At 41.2% G+C, this 20661-nt stretch overlaps 1 protein-coding gene across 1 annotated transcript; it reads left to right on the forward strand.

Moving 5' to 3' along the window:
• Positions 1-4158: 4158 nt before the first annotated feature.
• Positions 4159-4970, forward strand: LOC131910684 (signal recognition particle 19 kDa protein-like). The gene has a single exon (XM_059262573.1). It carries the CDS (start codon positions 4210-4212, stop codon positions 4642-4644), a length of 435 nt encoding a protein of 144 aa, XP_059118556.1. The 5' UTR covers positions 4159-4209; the 3' UTR covers positions 4645-4970.
• The last annotated feature ends 15691 nt before the right edge of the window (positions 4971-20661 follow it).

Below are 20661 nucleotides of genomic sequence, written 5' to 3' on the forward strand. Positions count from 1 at the left end.
CCTGTCTCCCACTGTTAGGAATCCCACTAGAAGACCAAGCTACACAAATGTAACATATGTGCAGAGGGTCTATGTCAGTTCCATGCAGGCTCCCTGGTTGTCAGTTCAGTCTGTGAGCCCCTATGAGCCCAGGTTAGTTGCTTCTGTGGGCTTTCTTGTGGTGTCCTTGACCCCTCTGGCTCCTACAATCCTCCCTACGCCCCCCCCCCCCTTGCAGGATTCCCAGAGCTTTGTTTGACTGTGGGTCTGCATCTGTAGGAATGGGATTTAAATGCTTTGCTTTCGACAGGTTGTTGAGATTCTAGCTATAGCCAGCTTAGTCCCCTGATCTAGCCAAGTCAGAAGGTGGCTGTGTATTTCTAAAATCGCTACACACACAAAAACAAAACAACAAAACAAAACAAAACAAAACAAACCAGACACTGACAGAAAAGAAAGAAGAGTAGGTAGGGAAAGCAGGCCTGCGTGAATAATTCAGTAGAATGGGGTGGATGTTAAAACTAAGGCACACGCTAGCACAGCTAGGTGTATCAATGCCTTGAGTGGCACAAAATTCTCTGCACAGATTTTAGATCCTGGTGGCTCAAGTACTGTCAATCTCATCTTGTTCTACCATGTAATCAATATTTCCAACTGAGACCTTCCTGGGAGACCAGGTGCTTATCCTGTAAAATTAGAGCCCACCTTCTATACGAGATTTCCTACCGTAGAGCCTACTCTGATATACACAGTGGGACACCAACTCTGACTTCTCCAAGGCTCTTTATAAAATATTCTTCTAACGACACAAATTTCACTGTGATGGGTCCAGGCTTGGGTCTTTTTCTTATGTGTTCTCTTCAGGGCGGATCTGTAATAAGACAAGAGGGCTCCCGCAGCAAGAGACTCTGGGAAATCACTGCTGGCTCTGGAGTTAGGAAGACTTTGAAAGTTTTAGAAAACAGAAAGCTCTGAAACTAAATAGACTGAGATGTTTAAAAAAATGACTGTCTTTTAATAGTGCAAGGACTGGCCAAACCACAGCCTGTGGGCCATACGAAATATGGTTGTTTTCTGTCTTTGTAAATAAAGTTTTATTGGAACACAGCTATGGTCACACATTCATTTACATACTGTCTATCAGAGGTGAGTGGTTATAACAGGAACTATCTCTTTACAGAAAAATGTTGCTGAGTCAAGACAGAGTAACTGAGGAAAGTCACTAGCTCTTTTTGGTGGGAAATAGTATATATGTAGGAGAAAATCTGAGGATTCTAAGAGTTATATAAAACAACATATGGCAATAATACTCTAGGAGAAGGTATTTACTGGGAGATGTTGTAAGGGAAGGTACACACAGTAGAAAGACTAGAATAGTATTAACCTTGAACTCAATTCATATTTCTGCCAATACTAGGGCCCCAAGACCCCAAAGTGGCCTTGTTCACAAAGCGCTCCTCAGGGTTGTCATGTCTGAGTGGCAGTACCCAGCACCCAGCAAGAGCTTCTTCTTCCTTTAGTTCTGTTCTCACAGATGTTGGTACAATGCATGCATCACACACAGGATGGTGTCATGTTCTGAATAGCAGTGACACAGTCTGGATTCCATTCTGACCCTCATGGTGGTCTTCCTTTGTTGACAGATCCTTTTCAGAAATGTCATTGTGAATGTATGTTATAGTCTCTTTTGGTGTCAAATCTTTGCCTTAATCTATAGAACCTAGAAAACGTAGAGAAGAGGCCCCCTAAGTAAAAGAGAAACAGAAATTATCATTTCCAATTAAGCACAGGTTAAACTCATCAGTTCAATATTCATAATGTTAGCTTATTGTCAGTGTCAGTCACATGTTCTGATCAATACCTAACATCAAAAACATGGAATTACTACTTTGATGTCAACATCATTCATAATGATTGAATTCTACTATCAATATTAATAAATGCAGACAAACCCAAGTAACTATTCAAACATTGTCCAAAGCTTTTAAATTTTAAAAATCATTTTTAGTTGTTGAAAATAGAATAACACATTTGATATTGAAGAGTCTAAAAACATTATTATATTATTACTTAAAATAACCACCAAGCCTTTTCTAAGTATCAGGTAGATTAATGGACGGCACACTTATCAGTTTATTTAACCATCACAACAACCAGGGAGAAATGCAGAATCGTTATCCTCAGTTTCTAAGAAACCAAGACTTAGAGAAGTTAAAAATGGCCACAGAACATACAAAGGGTATCCCATTGGTAAGTGGTGTCATCTTAAATGCATGAGAAGATGTTTAACATACAACTCACTCCACCTCATAGCTCACTGTCTCCTCACTAAATACTGGTTTGCAGAGTCCTTAATACTTTGCCTTCAGTTACATATCACTTCCTCTGATGACGAGGTGTTGATCAGTTGCATTTACAAAATTCAATGCAAGTCCGATCATCTATTTATTGTTGTCATGAATTTTTTTTGTTCATTTTAAGGTGGGTATATTTGGAAAGTCCAAGTATTCTGTTATAATGGAAACACATCCCTCCATATCCAAATTTGACTTACTACAGTCAACTATTTTGTATATTTTTAGCAATTGTCCTAGTTTCCTTGCTATTGCTGTGACAAAACACTGACCCAAAGCAGCTTGGAGAAAGGGCTTATTAATGTTCACAGCTCACAGCTGATCGTCACGGACAAGGAAGGGACCCGGGGACAGGACTTGAAGCAGAGATCACAGAGGAATGCAGCGGACTGACCCACCTCCTCTCGTTTGCTCGGTCACCCATCTGCCTAGGAGTGGTACCGCCCACAGTGGGCTAGGCTCTCCTCTATTAATTAGCAATTAAGAAAATGCCCCACAGACATACCCACAGGGCAATATGATCAAAATAATTCGTTATTTGAAGTTCCTTCTTCCCAGGTGACTCTAGTTTGTGGCAAGCTGACAAAATTAACCAACACAGCTGTTTCTTCTGCTGTCTCCATATTTCCAAAAACACATGCAGGTATCTTAACACTGTGATTTTTTTTTTTCTGAGGCATGCCTTCCTGACTTCAGAGAGGTGAAAATAAGGATTTAGCTTTCTTATACTTTCCTCACATCTTATGCCTTTACATGCTATTATGCATATACATCCCCTTGAGCCATCCTTCCAATATGGTTACAGAACATTTTCTTATGAAAACATTATTCAGGACATACATTGTTGTCACTATGGGATCATTGTTGACAGCTGAGTCATGAGATGTTCCCTGGTTATAGTTCTTTGTTCTCCAAATTCTTGTTTGCCCGAGAGTCACTAAGTACATGATTTTTCATCTGTTTTGTTTTCAAAGATTTGCTCATGCTTCAGTTCTACTCTGGCAGAGCTGTAACTCCTCCTCAGAGGGTCAAATGCAGAAATTAACTGATCTGTCCCAGGGTGTGTGTGGGGCATCTCTTCCAAAGCTCTTTGGTATTTACTCCAATAGCGACTAGAAACAGCATAGCTCTCAGCTTGAAAATTCTATTGCGTCAAGCTTGTTCTAATCTTTATATTTCTACTTACTTTTGTCTATGCTGTCTGTAGATTTGTGAGGTATTAAACGTATTTTATTCTCATAAAAGTATCACTAATTTCTTTTCAGCCAAGAAAGAAACTACATCGTGGTGAGTGAATAATCTTTGGTTCACAAGTCTCTGCTACTTCAGGACTTCCTTATTCTTCTATACATTGTGTCTCACTGCTGGAGGTTCTTACCAACTCCACAGAGAGGTCTCTGGGTATGATATGTCCATGTCTTTCAACATTTATTTTTCTCACTTGGCCATTTCATCTTTTTGATTATGACTTGATTTAAAATGATTCTAACTTTTTAACTTATGGGTGAATGAGATATACATCTCATCATAAAGTTACAAAGGAAAGCTATATGTTGTGTCTTTAAAAATGCTTAGCGGATTCCTTTTGACTAGTCACTATGATTGGAATGGTTTATACAGAGTACACATTTTATAATAGTTAAGATTAAACTGAAACTAGCGTGCAAGGGGCCATTGTCAGCAGAAGATTGATTAATTAAAAATAGTATAAAGTTATAATCCGAATTAACTTGAAGAAGATAGAACACAAAGAGCAAGATTGCATGTTTAATTAAAACTTTATCAATATTAACAAAAACAAGCTATTAAGAATGAAGTGACTTCCGGCTGGTGTTGGGCCTGGAGCGCTGGCGGGGCTGTGGGGACTCCCGCCGAGATGGCTTGCGCAGCCGCGCGGTCCCCGGCTGACCAGGACAGGTTTATTTGTATCTACCCCGCTTACTTAAATAATAAGAAGACCATAGCGGAGGGGAGGCGGATTCCCATAAGTAAGGCTGTAGAAAACCCTACCGCTACTGAGATTCAGGATGTATGCTCAGCAGTTGGACTGAATGCATTTCTGGAGAAAAACAAAATGTACTCCAGAGAATGGAACCGTGATGTGCAGTACAGAGGCAGAGTCCGGGTACAGCTCAAACAGGAAGATGGCAGCCTCTGTCTTGTGCAGTTCCCATCATGGAAGTCAGTGATGCTGTCTGTAGCAGAAATGATTCCCAAGCTAAAAACAAGGACACAAAACACCGGCGGTGCTGACCCCAGTCTTCAGCAAGGAGAGGGGAGTAAAAAGGGGAAAGGGAAGAAGAAGAAATGATGTGGTGTGAACGGGACGCACACAGTCCTGCTGCGAGAGACCTGAGCATCTTTGTGTCGGAGGGAGCAGCTTTTGTGTCTGTCATTTAACTGAACCGTGAACAGTGTGTCTCCCATCTCCATCAGCAGTTAACAGTGAGATAAGTTTACATCCAGAGTCTGCATCCAGCTTTTATACTGTAAAAAGGAAAGGTGTGTGCTCGGAAGAAAGAAGACTATTTTTAACAGATAATGACTGTCCCGTAACTTACTTGAAATCCTGTGTCTGTTTGTCTTCTATGTAAACATATATTTCAGGTAAATAAGTTTAATAAAATTTGAAATACACATTTTGTTCACCTTTTAAGTTAATGAAATAAACAATTTAAACTGAAAAAAAAAAAAAGAATGAAGTTTGTGGGGCTGGAGATGGCTTGGTGGTTAAGAGCACTGGCTGCTCTTCCAGAGGACCCAGGTTCCCTTCCCAGCACCCACAGGGTGACCCAAACAGGCTCTAAGTCTGATTCCAGAGATCTGGAGCCCTCTTCCGGCCTCTGCTGCTGCTGCATGCATGTGGCGTGCAGGCGTTAAGTGTTGACAAAACAAGCCATACACATAGAAGAAAATGAAATCACAACAGAATTTATAAAACTTGGCCCTTGTTATCATTCAGTCTTATGTCCCCTCTTCTCCATGTTCATATGCTATTTTTTTTGCCCAACCTCAGCATTTCAAATACAGTATTATAAAGTCTCCAAGAAGTTCCACAGAGAGTTCCAGACCCCTCTACATCACAGCCAATCAAGCTTCCCAAAATAGGGGTCCAGCCTGTTATCTTCATTTCAATCTTCATGAATGAGATTTGTCCTTAAGGTAAATACAATGATTCAAGGTCTTCACTAAATCTTTTTCACTTTGTGGAACTTCATGTCCAAATTACTCTTTCCTGTGTTCTGAACATCCCATTTGTATTTTGCTAATATTTTTGTTCATCTCATTTGTTCCTCTGTTGTTTTTGCTTCCAGAACCCCTGGCCCATGTATAATTTAGATGTTGTTTTCCCTGCCTGTCCAGTCAGACCTTTGTAGAACCTCCAGTCATATACCTCCCTTATTCTCCTAGACTGCTTAGCAAAGTGCTCTGCATGAGAACCTAGTAGATTCTTATTGACTGAATAATAATATCTGGGCTTGTGCTAGAAATCAGGCATAGTTCATGGAAATTTGGGGGAGTCCTGTGAGGGTGTCACAAGGTCCCTGCTTGGGAGGCTTGATTTCACTAATAAAAACCGAGATCCCAGGATGCAGATGGGATCCGAGGCAGTTCAGTGCGTCTGTACTGAACAGGAGTACCCCTCTGCAGCAAGAGCAGTCCAGGGCATTGTTCCCCTCCCTCCCTCCCTGTAGAGGAGCAGCGGGGCTGCCAGAAGTCTGAAACAGGGACAGGCTGTGGAGCACGTCACAGGCTGGAGTTCCCCATCCCCTGTGGACCTCTCCTCCCGCTGCAACAACACTCACGTCTTCTTCCTTGCTCCACTATGAAAGACACAACTTTTCAGGGTACACCCATCATGTAATCCTAGGCACTACCACCGAGTCCCTTGGATTCCTGCCCCAGTTCACAGTTGGCCAGAGTACTCTGGGGGCGGGTCTACTCTTGAGAGGCTGCATCTAGCGTTGTGGGGAGCACTCTGCCTAGGAGTTAGGCAGGGGATCAGTTTCTTCTCCTGGCCAGTGAAGGGACAGCTGGTGTTTAGGACACAGGTAGCAAGGGTCACCTAAGAGCTGGGTGGGTCAGGCTGGCAGAGCAGCGCTCATAGCCCCATGGGACCACTCAAGTTACACTTACAGGGTTCCTCCTGGGGAATATGCTCATTAAGGAGACCCTGATCCTTGGCTTCTGGATGGCCAGGGTCAACTTGTGCGGCTTCGGACAGAGCCCTTTGCGGGGCTTGGAGGATCGCATCCGTGTAGGTGTTAACTGTCCCCAGAGCTTCATGTTCCTAATTGTGACATCATGTAACCTGTAATGCCACCCCCTAATTGGGCAAAAATGCCCATCACCTTTATTATTTCTATTATCTACCATCCTAGTCTACTGCCTGGGTCCACCATTGTTGTGGTTCCCGGGACAGTTGGTCCACGTGAGTATCTGATCTCTTCAGAATTTTCTAGGTTTCATTCTCAGAAGGGGATATGGGAACCAAGGACTAAGTCAGATTTTCCAGGAGGGACTTGAGAGGAACTTCAGGGAAGCCAGGGGGCGCCTTGGAAGGGTATAAGAAGGTTAGGAAGCCTGCCTCGGAGCGTTTTCATACCGCGGCTGCCATCTTGACAAAAACAGGCCTGTTTTCACTCGAATGACTTTGGGTTCACAGCTCTGCTTGTCACTGTAGCCACAGGATGGAACCCGCCGCCTTATGCACAGGAGGCAGGCATCGACCACACAGCCACAGCCCTTGCCCCTGTATGTCATTTTCACTAGAGACTGACTGCTGAGTGTAAATGGGCTTAAGTCAGCAAACGCAAATATTTATGATTACTTGTTTTTAATAGTTAGTTCTCTTTTTCTGGCAAAGGAAAATCTGAAGCCCAGTTAGCAAAAATTTGTTGAATATACTCTACACAATTTCTAACTTAAAAAATGAAAATATTGTTCTCCAGTCTTGTAATTAGTAAAGGAAAATCCAAGACTGGCAAATCAACATTCTCATGCAATATAAAAATTGGTAATTCACGGAAACAAAATTAATGAGTACATTCTAATAAAGCACGCATTAAGTAATTCAAGCTGGGAAGTTAATAATAGTACTTGAATTTTTAATTGTGACTATTTTTCAAGAAGTCAAAAGCATGTCCCAGCACCACAGCCCAGCTCTTTAACATGTGGGAACCGGCACGGACCTTTCACAGAACTCCAGAGCTGCTGTGGGGTCAGATCTAATGTAATCCATGTTTGAGGATTCTGCTCCCAGACAACTGCTGGGGGATTTCCAGTGCTCACCCCTTTTCTCTTGATTAGACATCTCTTCCTTGAAAGTGTGCTCACCCCTTTTCTCTTGATTAGACATCTCTTCCTTGAAAGTGACATTCTCTTTTCCCCATTAGAAGAGTGAGTACCAAGAGTTAGAAAGGATTTGGTGTGTGTGTGTGTGTGTGTGTAAATGAAGGCCCTTTGAAAGCGACAGGTGATCTTTTCTCTTCTATTAGCATTGTTGGTTGGGAAGATCCAATAGAACAAAAAATAAGCCCCTTTACAAGAACAGAAAATGCACTTCAACTTACTGCTGACATGAAAACCATCTATTGGCTGGGCTTTGGTTTGGTGTTCTCTTATGAACTGGTGGAAGTTACTCGGACCATCAGGGACCAGGACATTCTGTCTGCTTTCTAGGGAACAGTATCCAGGAAGTTTTGTTTCTAGAAAGATCTTTCTTGACCAAGCAAGAGACCTCAGTGATATTGCTAGAGATTGATTGTCTGAGGCTCCATTTCTCTTTCTAATTGTCCATCAAGGACTATTGTCAGAGGCAAGAAGAAAACAGAGCCTTTAGAAAGGGGGTCGTGTAAGAAGAAAGACTGCCAGAGATGGAGAGTGCAGTCCCCCGAGGTCCTGGGATAGAAGAGCTGTCTGAGTCAGCCAGGACCTGCAGGAAAGGCAGCAGCGTTTCTGCCCCACGGAGGCTCAGTACAAATGCCTGAGAGGCCCTTAAATTAGTCTGGGCTCTATGCTGTCCCCTCCTCAGATTGAACTTGCCAACAGGTCACCTAGACAGGAACCCATGCTCTGCTGTCACTGGCATGCTCCATGCGGACCTCTCCCAACAGTGGCTTCAGCTCACTGTTAGCTACCCTGGAGGGCAGTAGCGGAAAATCCTTGGTCTGAGATTCTAGGAGTGGGTACCCTCATGGAACTAGTTTGCTGTAGTCAATGAAGCTGATTACTTCAGGAATAATGAAGCACAGTGTGGTCAGTGGAATCAAGGGTCAGTATAAACAAAGATCAGCATGGTTATCTAGAAACAGATACAGGGTGTGTGAGAGCTTATCATTGAAAGAAGTTTCTTCACACATCCTTGAGCCAAAGAACAGTATATTTAATGCATGCCTTTGGACAGTTATTTACATAGAAAAAATAAAAATAGCTTCCTTATCTTGGTGCTCAGGCAAAATATTTTCCAGATGGATCAACAATATGAAGGGAAAAATGAACCCAGGATTTGAAGCACGGATTTTAAACACTTCTAGCAGTTATCTCTAGAGAGCAAAAAAAGAGAATTGGACAGAGGGGTGGTGGACACGAGGCTTTAGATTTATCCCCCAAACTTAATTTTTGAAAACTTAGACTATGAATGACTACTATATTTTTCTTTGTCTATTTCTATATTTTGATGTTTATTCTCCCTCGTTGTAAAAATCCCATTTTCAGATCTGTTCCCCTTTGACTTCTCAGTGTGCTGCTGTTGACCTGTGAAGAAGTAAGAAGCACACAGCAGAAGGCAAGTATCGTGTTTTGTGACCAAACTGTGAAGCGAACCTTTGAAACCTTTAAACCTTTATATATTTCAATTTTTAAAAGCCAGTCTGGTTCTTGCTATCTGTGAAGCCCAGGCTGGTCTCGATCTTCCTGCTCACGCTCCCAAGTGCCAGAGTTTCTTTTTGCAGACCATTTTATTCTTGCCCCTTTGTTATGTGAACAGGACAATAAAGGAAGAGGCTGTTCTGAGAGATCATTATAGCAAATGCCTTCATTTTACTGAAGGCTGGGAGACCAGCTGGCGGTCACCCCATGTGCCAGGCCTGCAGCGAGGATGAGAATCCCCAGGCCACACTGCAGCACTATATACATCTTCCTTTCTCAGCTGCTGGTTTCATCCCTCCTTCCTCCCCGCACCCTCCCCCCACCCCCGCCCCTGCGCACCTCTCCAGCACTGCTCTGGTTGCACACAGCTTTCTGGTATTGCTGGTCTATTCTCCTCACAGAGCATAAACTTTCACTCCTGGCCATCCAAACCCATTCTGATTTATCTCTGTAGTTTTGCACATAGTAGGCGATCAAGGCACATTTGTCAAGTATTCTGCCTCCATTATTATCTTTATGGTGTTGCCAGCCGGACATGAAGGATAATATAGTCAAAGGAACACAGCACTTAGATTTGTTACAACTCTAATGATAAAGTGATGAAGCTATTTAATATCCAATCCTCATTTTAGACAGTACTTGACTTGAGGCACTGAGCCATCACACCTCCATTGGACTTTCTGATATATCCATGATGGCAGAGACGTGTCCTTAGCAGCAGCAGAGCCTCATTGGCGTGTAACTCAGTACAGCACAGGCTAGTGAGCTCAGTGCTCCCTCCCCAGATCTGCTCAGCACCACCTTAATCTGGTACTTCTCAGTATCCAGCCCCACCCCACCCCACCCCTGCAGTGGATGCATGTTTAAAAGATGTTCACTCACACTGTTTTACCAGTATGATAGCTTCTATTCACCAGCTGGGGTTTCCGTGTGTTCTGCAACTTCCTATGGCTTTACATTGGGTTTGGGTTTCTCTCTGCTTCCCTCATATTAGTAATGATTCTGAAATAATGGAAACGGGCTCAATTCAAGCTTCATAGCAATTTAAATATCACTTTTTATAGTTCCCCTCCTCACATTTCTACAGCATCTTGTCTACTATTATTAACACCACAGCTTGAGGCGGGCACAGACCAATTTACCTTTATGGATTCCTTGACCCCTAAAAGTCCTTGCTCTGTCTCTAAGCTTTTCAAACAGGAGCCTGTGTCTACTTGCCCTCAACAAAGGCAAGCGACGAGAACCAAGGCAACCCCTCTCTTTTCCCTGATGGCAAAGAGACTGTACAGATTATAAATTTATGGATCCTTGCCCACTTTTAGTTTGAATGTGAAATCTGCATATTTAGAGGACACGAGAATTAGTAGATTTGGTTTTTTAAAATGATACCAAGCACACAGAATGAACTTAATGTGAACTTATTAAGATATGAAAATCACTGTGGCCAACATATGAAAAAAAACTTGGATTCCTGTATAGAGTCAAAGGCGTGCTTCTAGCATTGCATAAATATTAATTTTGTTAAGGACAGTCTTAAATAGTGTTGATTTCCTTCTGAATTCGGAAAGAGTATTTCGAGGAGTATTTGACATGTAATGCCTCCTCTATATTCTCAGCACCAAATGAATGGCTAATTAAATCTGTTCTATGAAAACATCATGGCAGATGGTCCTTCCCATTAATGAGTATGTAATGAAATAATAAACATGCTGAAGAGAGAGACATGAAAGATTGCAGATCAGTTGTGCAGTGGGTAATTTGTCTCAGGACCCAGAGGTCAACCAATCAGAAAGCTGCCGTGAGAGAAAACACTGAATGCCCTGTCTACCCTCCAGCCTGTTGGTGACTTACTAATGTCACAAATGTTACATTCAAATGACTGAATCCTCCATGTACAGTGTCCCAGAGAAACACTCTATAATTCACACAGTGCTTTAAAAAGGGTAATCTCATTTGTAAATATGTAAGTAAGAGTTAGTACAGTCAAATTCCTATAATATGTTACAGTAATACACTATGACTGAGATCTTATCATGATTTTGTGCAAGGCTTGGCGCAATTTATAAGAAGAAACTGTTATCAATGAGAATCTTCTAGGTTGAATGCAGATATGTCCAGTGAGTTCTAGACTGCCATTGGTCTCTACTCCTCCATGTCCAACTATACGCCATACCCGCTAGAACTGCTGATCAAAAATGGCCCCAGGTCTTCCACCAGACATCCAGCTAACAACTCCATGGTCGAGTTATGCTGTAGGATCCAGCTGTCCAAGAACTTTCTGGCCAATGCACCTGGTTGTATCATGTACTCCAGTCTTCCATTTCTTATCTTTAAGAAAGCTCACGTGACTTTTCTCTAACCGTGCCCAGCCCCCTTTCTTCTAAACAACACTCACAACAGATGCATGCTTTTCCTATAATTAAACCACACTTGATGGTGCTGCTTCTTCTACCTCTCTGAAAAACCCTGACAAGGGGACGGACACTCTGCTGTCAGGGCTAGATAAAATATCAACATTAAAAAGCAATGCTTTCTGTATTCTAACAATACACATGTAGAAATGAAATGGATAAATAACTGTGTTTTGTTCACAGTGGTAAATAAACTCTATGAAATGAGAATAAAAATACACAGAAGGGCACAGGGTTTACATACATATATACATATATGTATGTATTTAAAAAATCTGTAACATTGGACTGAATGACATATACAAGAATGCCTGTAATTGGAAAGGTGTTTCATATTCTTGGACAGGTAGACCAAAATAACACTATAGTAATCTTCTCAAATCAAATTCTTGGGAATAAAGCCCCCCTCAACATGCACACAGTTCCTCCTGTACGCACACAGACCTCCCCAATCATGCACATAGCCCCCATGCATGCATGCAGGCCCCCATGCACACAGTCCTCTCCTGCACAGAGTCCCCTCATGGACATAATTCCCCCATGCACACAATCCTCTCATGTACACAGTCCCCCTATGCACATAGTCCCCCCATGCACACAGTTCCCCCAACATGCACACAGCTCCCCCCACGCACACAAACCCTTATACAGTGTCAGTCTGAATAAGAGAAAAGCATGTTGTACTAGTGTCACGAGGAAATGGCTCTGAGAAGATGTGACCAGGGTTATAAAAAGGAAAGTGGACAATTAGTCTTAGACACAACTGTTTGTTTTATTGTTTTCACTCTAGCAATCAGGTATTACTTTAATAACTTAAAAAATATCAAATGAATTAGAACTATTAAAAACCACAATGAACTCACACACCTCTTCAAGTTCTTTTATGCTCTGATTACCACTACACTTATTTCAATGCTCAGATCCTGTACCTGGCACTTAAAAGCTGTGTGACCTCTGCATGGGTTATTTAAACTCCCAGTACCTTATTTCTCTCATTGGTTAAGAGACATAGGAATAATAACTCTAGTACCTGGCTGGTCGGGTTGTGAAGTAAGACGAGACCCATTCACATGTCCAGGGCATTACTTGGCCAACAGTAAGAGCTCCGTAGCATTGTTCATTACTATCATTGATACTTAGGCCTGGGAACCGTTCCCTTCTTCTCATACACTGTCAACGCAGTTGTACTCTGCTGAATTAAGACGAAGGAAAAGAAGGGAATTTGATTTAAGCACTGCTGCCCCAAAAGGTTGTCACTAACTCATGGGTCAGTGAGTTGTAACCCTGGGTAGTCATTAAAAGGATGCGGAAGGCGGGCGGATGCAAGGTCAAGCAGTGCTTATCCAGAGTGTCCAGGGATTTAGACAAGCGTGTGTGTGTGTGTGTGTGTGTGTGTGTGTGTGTGTGTGTGTGTGTGTGTGTTCTCAAGTGTTAGCACAAACATTATTGTGTATAAACAGGAAAGAAACAGTACAATTTAGAATAAATGCACATAGGAGCTGTTTAGTGCCTGGGAAAGTGAGGTCAGAATGCCACATAGTAACTCATGTTTTCTGTTCCAAACATAGCAGGGAAAGGTCTGGCGCATGCTCCTTTATGCACACTGAGCCCTACAATTTATTTCACTGTGTTTGATGCTGGCAGGGAAGCACTTATTTATTTAAAATTACTCAGAACATAGCACAAAGAGCTATTCTGTGGGAATGAAATGCATCTATAGTGCAAAAATATCCCCTTGCACTTCTGACACACTATGACCATGGTAAAGGCAAATATGAAGCTTCTTTTGTTTCTGGATGCTGCAGGAGGAAACGAAACAATGGCATACGAACGTGGTTCTCAACCTTTTCTCTGTGGGGCACACGCAGTGACTAATGGTCCTCAGCACAGCGCTCCTCGAAATGCAATTCCCAGCACACTGGCCATTACTTCATCTCATTCTCGGCCACCCAAGAGAGCATTTCAGGATACGAATGAGTGAGGCTGACATTGGAGAGGATAACCTTGGAGACATTCTGTTTTTTAATTAAAAATGTAATGCATGAATATATTCTCATTTAAAGAGGAAGACAAAATGGGAACATATATGCTAACTCTGCCTTACCCTAGCTCCTGCTTCCACGGAGAGAAGTCTGTGCATTAACAGCAATACTAACAATTAACAATAGTAAGTGTGTTGTGCTAAACCTGTATCTTAATTTACATGCATGTATGTTTATATACACATGTGCTCATATATAAAAATGTGTACATATATACATTGCATATATATATATATATATATATTAGATAAATTAGATATTTCTTGTTGGCTTGCTTTTTCCCATTTAATACTAGAAGTGTCCATGAATATATACAGCCCATCAAGCAGAGAATATCCTGAACTGCACCAGTTCACATTATCAACACAAGAGATGGGGCCCATTTTAACTCACTCAAAAGCATTTACCTTACAGGCTGCTTCTCCTACCTACTTACAACTTACTTAACATGGTGGAATAAGCAAGCTGGCTAAGGGCGGCCCATGAGTGAAAGGTACGACTCTGTCTGAATTGTTAACATCCCAAAAAATTTCTCCCAGTTTAGCATTTATGAAATCCAACTTATATATTTCTTCAGTTGTAACTGTCAAGTATTATTTCTAAACTAAGAAGGCATTTATGTCTTCTAGCCTAACATAGTTTTTTTTTTAATGACCTCCTTTGATGCTTTTTAACTTTGTTATTCACCATGCTTAGTTTTTTTTTTTTTTTTTTTGGTTTTTCGAGACAGGGTTTCTCTGTGTAGCTTTGTGCCTCTCCTGGAACTCACTTGGTAGCCCAGGCTGGCCTCAAACTCACAGAGATCCGCCTGGCTCTGCCTCCCAAGTGCTGGGATTAAAGGCGTGCGCCGCCGCCGCCGCCGCCGCCGCCGCCGCCGCCGCCGCCGCCGCCGCCGCTGCCACCACCACCCGGCCCCATGCTTAGTTCTTTAGTGCATCAAGTGCTTGCATTTGGAAACCTCAGTGTGTGATCATATGTGCCCTACAGGTGTTTTATTACTGGTTTGAAATATAATTAATTTATTGGGTTACATATTAAATTTTTGGGCCCTCCATATATTTTATTTTATTCTTTCAATACCACACTGTTTCAGTTATTAAGGTTTTATAATATATTTAGATATCTGATATGGATAACCTTTCTTTCATTTAAAAAAATAGTTCTGGAGATTGTTCAGATGTTCCTGGGGAGTTCGTTTATCAGGCTCACTCCATTAGTATTTTATTAAAATGTATCAACTGAGTGGGGATAATTAACACCTGTAAAATACTAAGGGTCTCATCTAGAGCATACCTTTCCATTTATTTAGGTTTCCTTCTATAATTTCCAGTGAATTTTGAACATTTTATTCCATGCAGTTCTTGCATATTTATTTATTCTCTGGCATTCAATACTTTGTGTCACTGTTTATAAATGTGGCACATTACATTTTATTTTTTCCTGTCTTGATTTATCAAATTCAGCAAAAACCTAAAACAACAACAACAACAAAAATCCTTCTAGTGACTGAAAGTAGAATGGCAGCTTTGCTTTGTGAGTAGTCCTTTAATGATCTATTTCCAGTAATGGCACATCTGAATTGATTCCTTCATCAGAATGATCTCTGAGACATGACACATCAAAGTGACTACCTTTAGCCTTTGCTTTGGGACATTTATTTACTGGGGGAGGAGGCAATTAGGCCAAGCCCTGGGGCTCATATATGTTCAATCATGCTGGAGCACAAGAAGAACAAAGCCATGTGGCTGAGATTCCTCCTCCCTCCTTGGATATTCACCTCTGAAGTTTTATTTTGATTTCCTTTTGCTTCAAGCCTTTATTTTTATATAACTAAAGATTTTTGTGTTATGTAATATTTTATACACATTGTAAAGCACATAAAATAACTTGATAAAAATTTATAGCTGGGTCATTTAATGTGACCCAGGTTCAATAGCTGTTAACTATTTGCTGTGTTTGATTCAAGATTCTTTTACTACTGTTTTTGTGAGTTTTAAGGAAATAACATGAACTCACTCTTCCAAATGCAGCCAAAGCACACCCTCTCCCTTACTACTCATTCTGATACTGGGTGCTTCATTTTCATGCATGTTTTCCTATTTCCATGCACATCTCTAAGCCATATTTATTAACGTGTGCCTTGAACTATCACATAGCTGGTATCACAATGCACATGACCTTTGTAGCTTGACATTGTGGGCTTTTGAAATTTGTCCTTTTTGACAAGATCAGTTTCTTTTTCTCCCTCACCCCTCCCTCCTCCCCTCCTTCTCTCCCTCCCTCTTTCCTTTGACATAGGTTTTTCCACGTAGCCCTGGCTGGCCCAGTACTAACTATGAAGCCTAGGCTGGCTTTAAACATATGTCTAAAACCCATCTCTGCTGGGGACTTAGGTGTGCACTGACTGTCACACGTGGTTTGGGCCAATTCTCTTCAGCAGCTCTTGATCCCTTTGTTTATATCACATTGGTCAGAAACCAACCAAGACACATGGTTAAACCTAGTATCCAGGAAACCTGAGGAATGTGGTGTTGTTTAAGTCAGCCATGAGCCTAGCTGAAAAACAGTTTCTATTACCAAAAAAGAAGATAATGGCTTCCAGCTATTTATCTCCACCCAAAACCTCTATGATGTTTACTCTAGATTTCTAGTATATGCCTTTATTACATTAAGGAGTATGTTTCTTTCCTTTTCTCAGTTTACTGAAGTATTTTTAAATTGCATTTAATTGCAGTTGAGTTTTATCAGTTTACTGGTTATCTCTTAAAATAACTTCATTAAGTTGCTTTTGGCCTGTGATGTTTTTATTTGCAAACTTTCTTTTAAAATAAAGTTTATGAAAATTTTTAAAAATTGGCCAAATAAATGAACTGCAAGGACAATGCCCCCCCAACACAAAATGACTTTATGGATGTCTGCTCAATCTGATGCTTTAAATGGAATGGGTTGAAATGAGAGACAGCCTGATGTTAAACAATTCTTACATTCCAGAAATAAATTTTAATCAATCAATATTTTGACCTTGCATCATTTAGAAAAACATTGTTTTCTTTAAAAACAATGCAGAAATTAACCAGCTTTTTCTGTTGCTACCCACTATTGTTGGTAGGACTTTGTGAGCAGGATTATGTTAGCCATCTAGAACTAGTGGGGGGCAGAACTTTCCATCTTTTTTATATTCTGGAAACTTTATACATGCTACAAGTTATTTAGTAATTTAGGTATTTAATGTGATTCATTTATGAAATCAGTTGGTCTGAGGCATTTTTAAGGGAGACATCCTTGACTACACTTGTAACTATGTCTAGGAGATGATTCTGTCTCTTGAGTAAACTTTTGCTATATTTTTATTAGAGAAAAAAAAATCAACCTTACCATTCTTTCACTTTAGACTTCTGAATTTCTTAGCATCAATTTACACTAAGCTAATGTTTGATTGCTTTGTGCTGCTTGCTTGCATCTCCCTAAAGGTTATATTATTTTTCTTTTTGTCATCTTTTAAGCTGACATACAAAGCAATGGGTTTCACTATGGCATTTTAATATATACATAATCATATTTTGCTCTTATTTATTGTACTAATCATTCAGATCCCCCAAATGTCCCCCATCCTTCTTACCTCATTCTTCCTCTTTTCTTTCCTGAATTAGCCCCCACTGTCTGCTTTCACAGCACGTATAATTCATTACCCTCTCTTTTATCCTTTGTACCTCTCTCTCTCTCTCTCTTTTTTTTTTTTTTTTTTTTTTCGAGACAGGGTTTCTCCGTATAGTTTTGGTGCCTGTCCTGGAACTTGCTCTGTAGCCCAGGCTGGCCTCGCACTCACAGAGATCCACCTGCCTCTGCCTCCCGAGTGTTGGGATTAAAGGTGTGTGCCACCACCGCCCGGCCTTTTTTACCTTTCTTAAGATCTAGTCCTCCCATCTTAAGGTCCCCTTTTTACTTTCATGCCCTACACACACACACACACACACACACACACACACACACACACACACGCACACACACATGCACACTCAAACACACTCACACACATATATGTATACTCACATGCACACACACGAGTGCACACACATGTTCACTCTTTTTAAAAGCACAGGTTCCATCTACGAGCATCAACATCTGGTATTGGTTTTCCTAGTTTGTCTTCTTTGGCATAATGGATGACCTCAAGTCTCATGCATCTCTCCTTTTTCTTGCTGGGAAGTGCCTGCACTTTCACAGTTCTGTCGACCTTTCAAAGAACCAGCTAACGGCTACTGAGTAGTTCTTTTAGGCACCTTTTTCATTTTGATATTTTTTGCTTGTAGTTTTCTATCTCTTCTAAATCGGTTTCTTGTTTTTCCTCCAGCTTGGTGCAAAGTTGAGGTCACTGTGGCCGATGCTGTGGACTGGTTATCACCCCTTCTTCTTTCCTTGTTCCCTTGCAGCTCTAGTGGCTGAGGTTGCTAGACGCTCATTTCCCAGATATCTGTGAGCTAAGTGTGCACGTCCTCCAGATACAAAAGTTCTTGTAGGGGAAAACTAAGAAAGATGCTGTTATTGCTTGAAAGCAGAGAAGCACACAGAACACCTTTTATCTCTAAGCAATGTAAGGCAAAAAAGTAGAGAAGACATGTTTGCTTTCTTAAAAGACTTAACCCAGGTCTATTCAGAATAGCCAGGAATTGGAAGCACTGTAGATGTTGATCAGCTAAAGAATGGATAGTGAAAAATGTGATATATTTATACAATGGGATATTATTGAGCTATTGAGAAAAAATATGAAATATTCAGGTAAATGAAGCTAGAAAAAATCATCCTGAGTGGGGTAACCCAGACCCCAAAAGAGAAATATTATATGTTTTTCCTTATACGTATATGCTAACTTTTAAGCATCCATATGTGTGCTACAACTTAGATAAAAACAGAAGTTAGGTACCTGGTGAGGAGTTAGGCAGGAGAAGAGACTCTTCCAAGGAAGGGCAAATAGGACATACTGTTCTGGAGCAACAAAGAGGAAACTAGAAGAGGAGGATTAAAAGGGTGGAGGATGAGCGATAAGGGAAAAAGAGGAGTATGGGGAGGGACAACTATCATTAAAGGGCATTTGAGAAACTATACGGAAACCTACTACTGTAGAAGCTTCCTAAGATACATACACATATGAAAGGAATCTAAATGGAGTCACCAAGTAAAAGGGGAGACAGTGCCCTAACTATATCTTATGTCACCAAGCAAAACCTCTACTGCCAGGAACGGGTTACATCTTGTTGGGTCACTGGCCAGATGGGCCCCATGGAAACCCCCAAACATCACAGGCTATTGTCAAGACTATCGGCTACTTTACTCCCCAAACCACTGCAGGAGGAAGGCAATCATCAAAACCACCCAGCCACAAACCCTGTGGTCTACAACAGTGACCTGCCTGTAAGATACACTGGAGCAATAATGGTACAAAAGTTGTGGGAGTAGCCAACCATTTGTGATTGGATTTAAGGCCTATTCTGTGAGATGGGACCCATATTAGACACTGCTTAAGTGGCCAAGAACCTTAAAGAGGATAGGTCAGGGGCTTATGTAAAGACCTACTACTATTATTCGCTAAAGGAACACAGCAATAAAATACCTCCTGATGAAATACTGCGATACCCATAGATCAAATGTCTTGCTCAGCCCTCATCAGATAAGCATATTCTTGCAGTAGACGCTAGCACAGAGACCCAGAAATGGACAATGTACAGAGAGTGAGAGACTTTGGGATACTCAGTCCTAAATTGGATGTCTTCATCAAACGTCTCTCTTCAAGGCTGAGGGATTTATACAGAAGAGGAGACAGAAGGATTTTAAGAGCCACTGATGATGACTGACTCCAAGGAAACAGTGTCTTTTAGACATAACAAGGCTGATGTACACATGAACTCCCAGAGACTGTGTCAGAACACACAATGCCTGGACAGGTTCGAGTTCAGCACTGAGGGAGTAGACATGGGGTCCCACTATAACCAAGAGGCTATCTGCAATTGATACCTCTGGTCAAGGAAAAATAAGATGGGGAGGTAGGGGGATGTGGGAGGAATTAGGGGAGAGGAAAACATGATCAAAATATTGGGGTTTTTTTGTTTTGTTTTTTTTGGTTTTTTGAGACAGGGTTTCTCCATGGTGCCTGTCCTGGATCTTAGACCAGGCTGGCCTCGAACTCCCAGAGATCCACCTGGCTCTGCCTCCCAAGTGCTGGGATTAAAGGCATGTGCCACCACTGCCTGGCTGATCAAAATATATTGTATGAAAATTTATTTTCAATTAAAAATAGACTCAGCCTGGACGTGGGACACATCCTTCCTGCACACATTCTACTGGAAGGGAGACTGGGAAGTACAATGAGCTGTGCAGATGGCCAGTACTATGTTGCTATGCAGCAGAGAGTGGCTCAGAGGGCAGGCAGTCTCTTAAACACATGACTTGTATCTCTTCCCACGTTCCATGATAAACAGATAACCCCCAAGTTACTCAAGCATAAGACTTCAAGATAGTCTATAATCTTTAAAGGGCCTATATGGGGTACTCTTATCTGATTAAAAAAGAAGAAAAAGAAAATGAATCTTTAAGCTAGAAAGTCCAGACCCAGGCAAACAGTGACAGAATGGTGTAGTTACCAACCTGAGGCAATAATGCTATCTGTATTGTTGTAAGGAAAAATACTCACCCACGTACACATCCATGGGATTGGAGAGAGGGAGGCTTCTCAATTTCACTATTAAATCATATATAGTAAAAACCAAATGAATTTACTCACAGGTGGCTTTAATTGTCAGTGTCATATAAACAATTAGCATAGATTTATTAATCGTATCCACTAAAACCGACACATAACTAATGACAGGCACGTAGCCAAAGAGCAGTGTCCTGCTATGCATCAGATATTAAAAGAATTCTATGTTTTAATACCTTTATATTAAATATTTTCTGAATATATGGTGCTTCAAATATAAGTATGAACAGGGGAAGTAATCATGTTTGCTGTCC

The sequence above is a fragment of the Peromyscus eremicus genome, chromosome 5 (genome assembly GCF_949786415.1).
Source record: "Peromyscus eremicus chromosome 5, PerEre_H2_v1, whole genome shotgun sequence".
Lineage (NCBI taxonomy): Eukaryota > Metazoa > Chordata > Mammalia > Rodentia > Cricetidae > Peromyscus > Peromyscus eremicus.

Excerpts from the sequence above, each read along its gene's own strand:
- LOC131910684 (XM_059262573.1), top strand. The coding sequence starts at position 4,210 with ATGGCTTGCGCAGCCGCGCGGTCCCCGGCTGACCAGGACAGGTTTATT.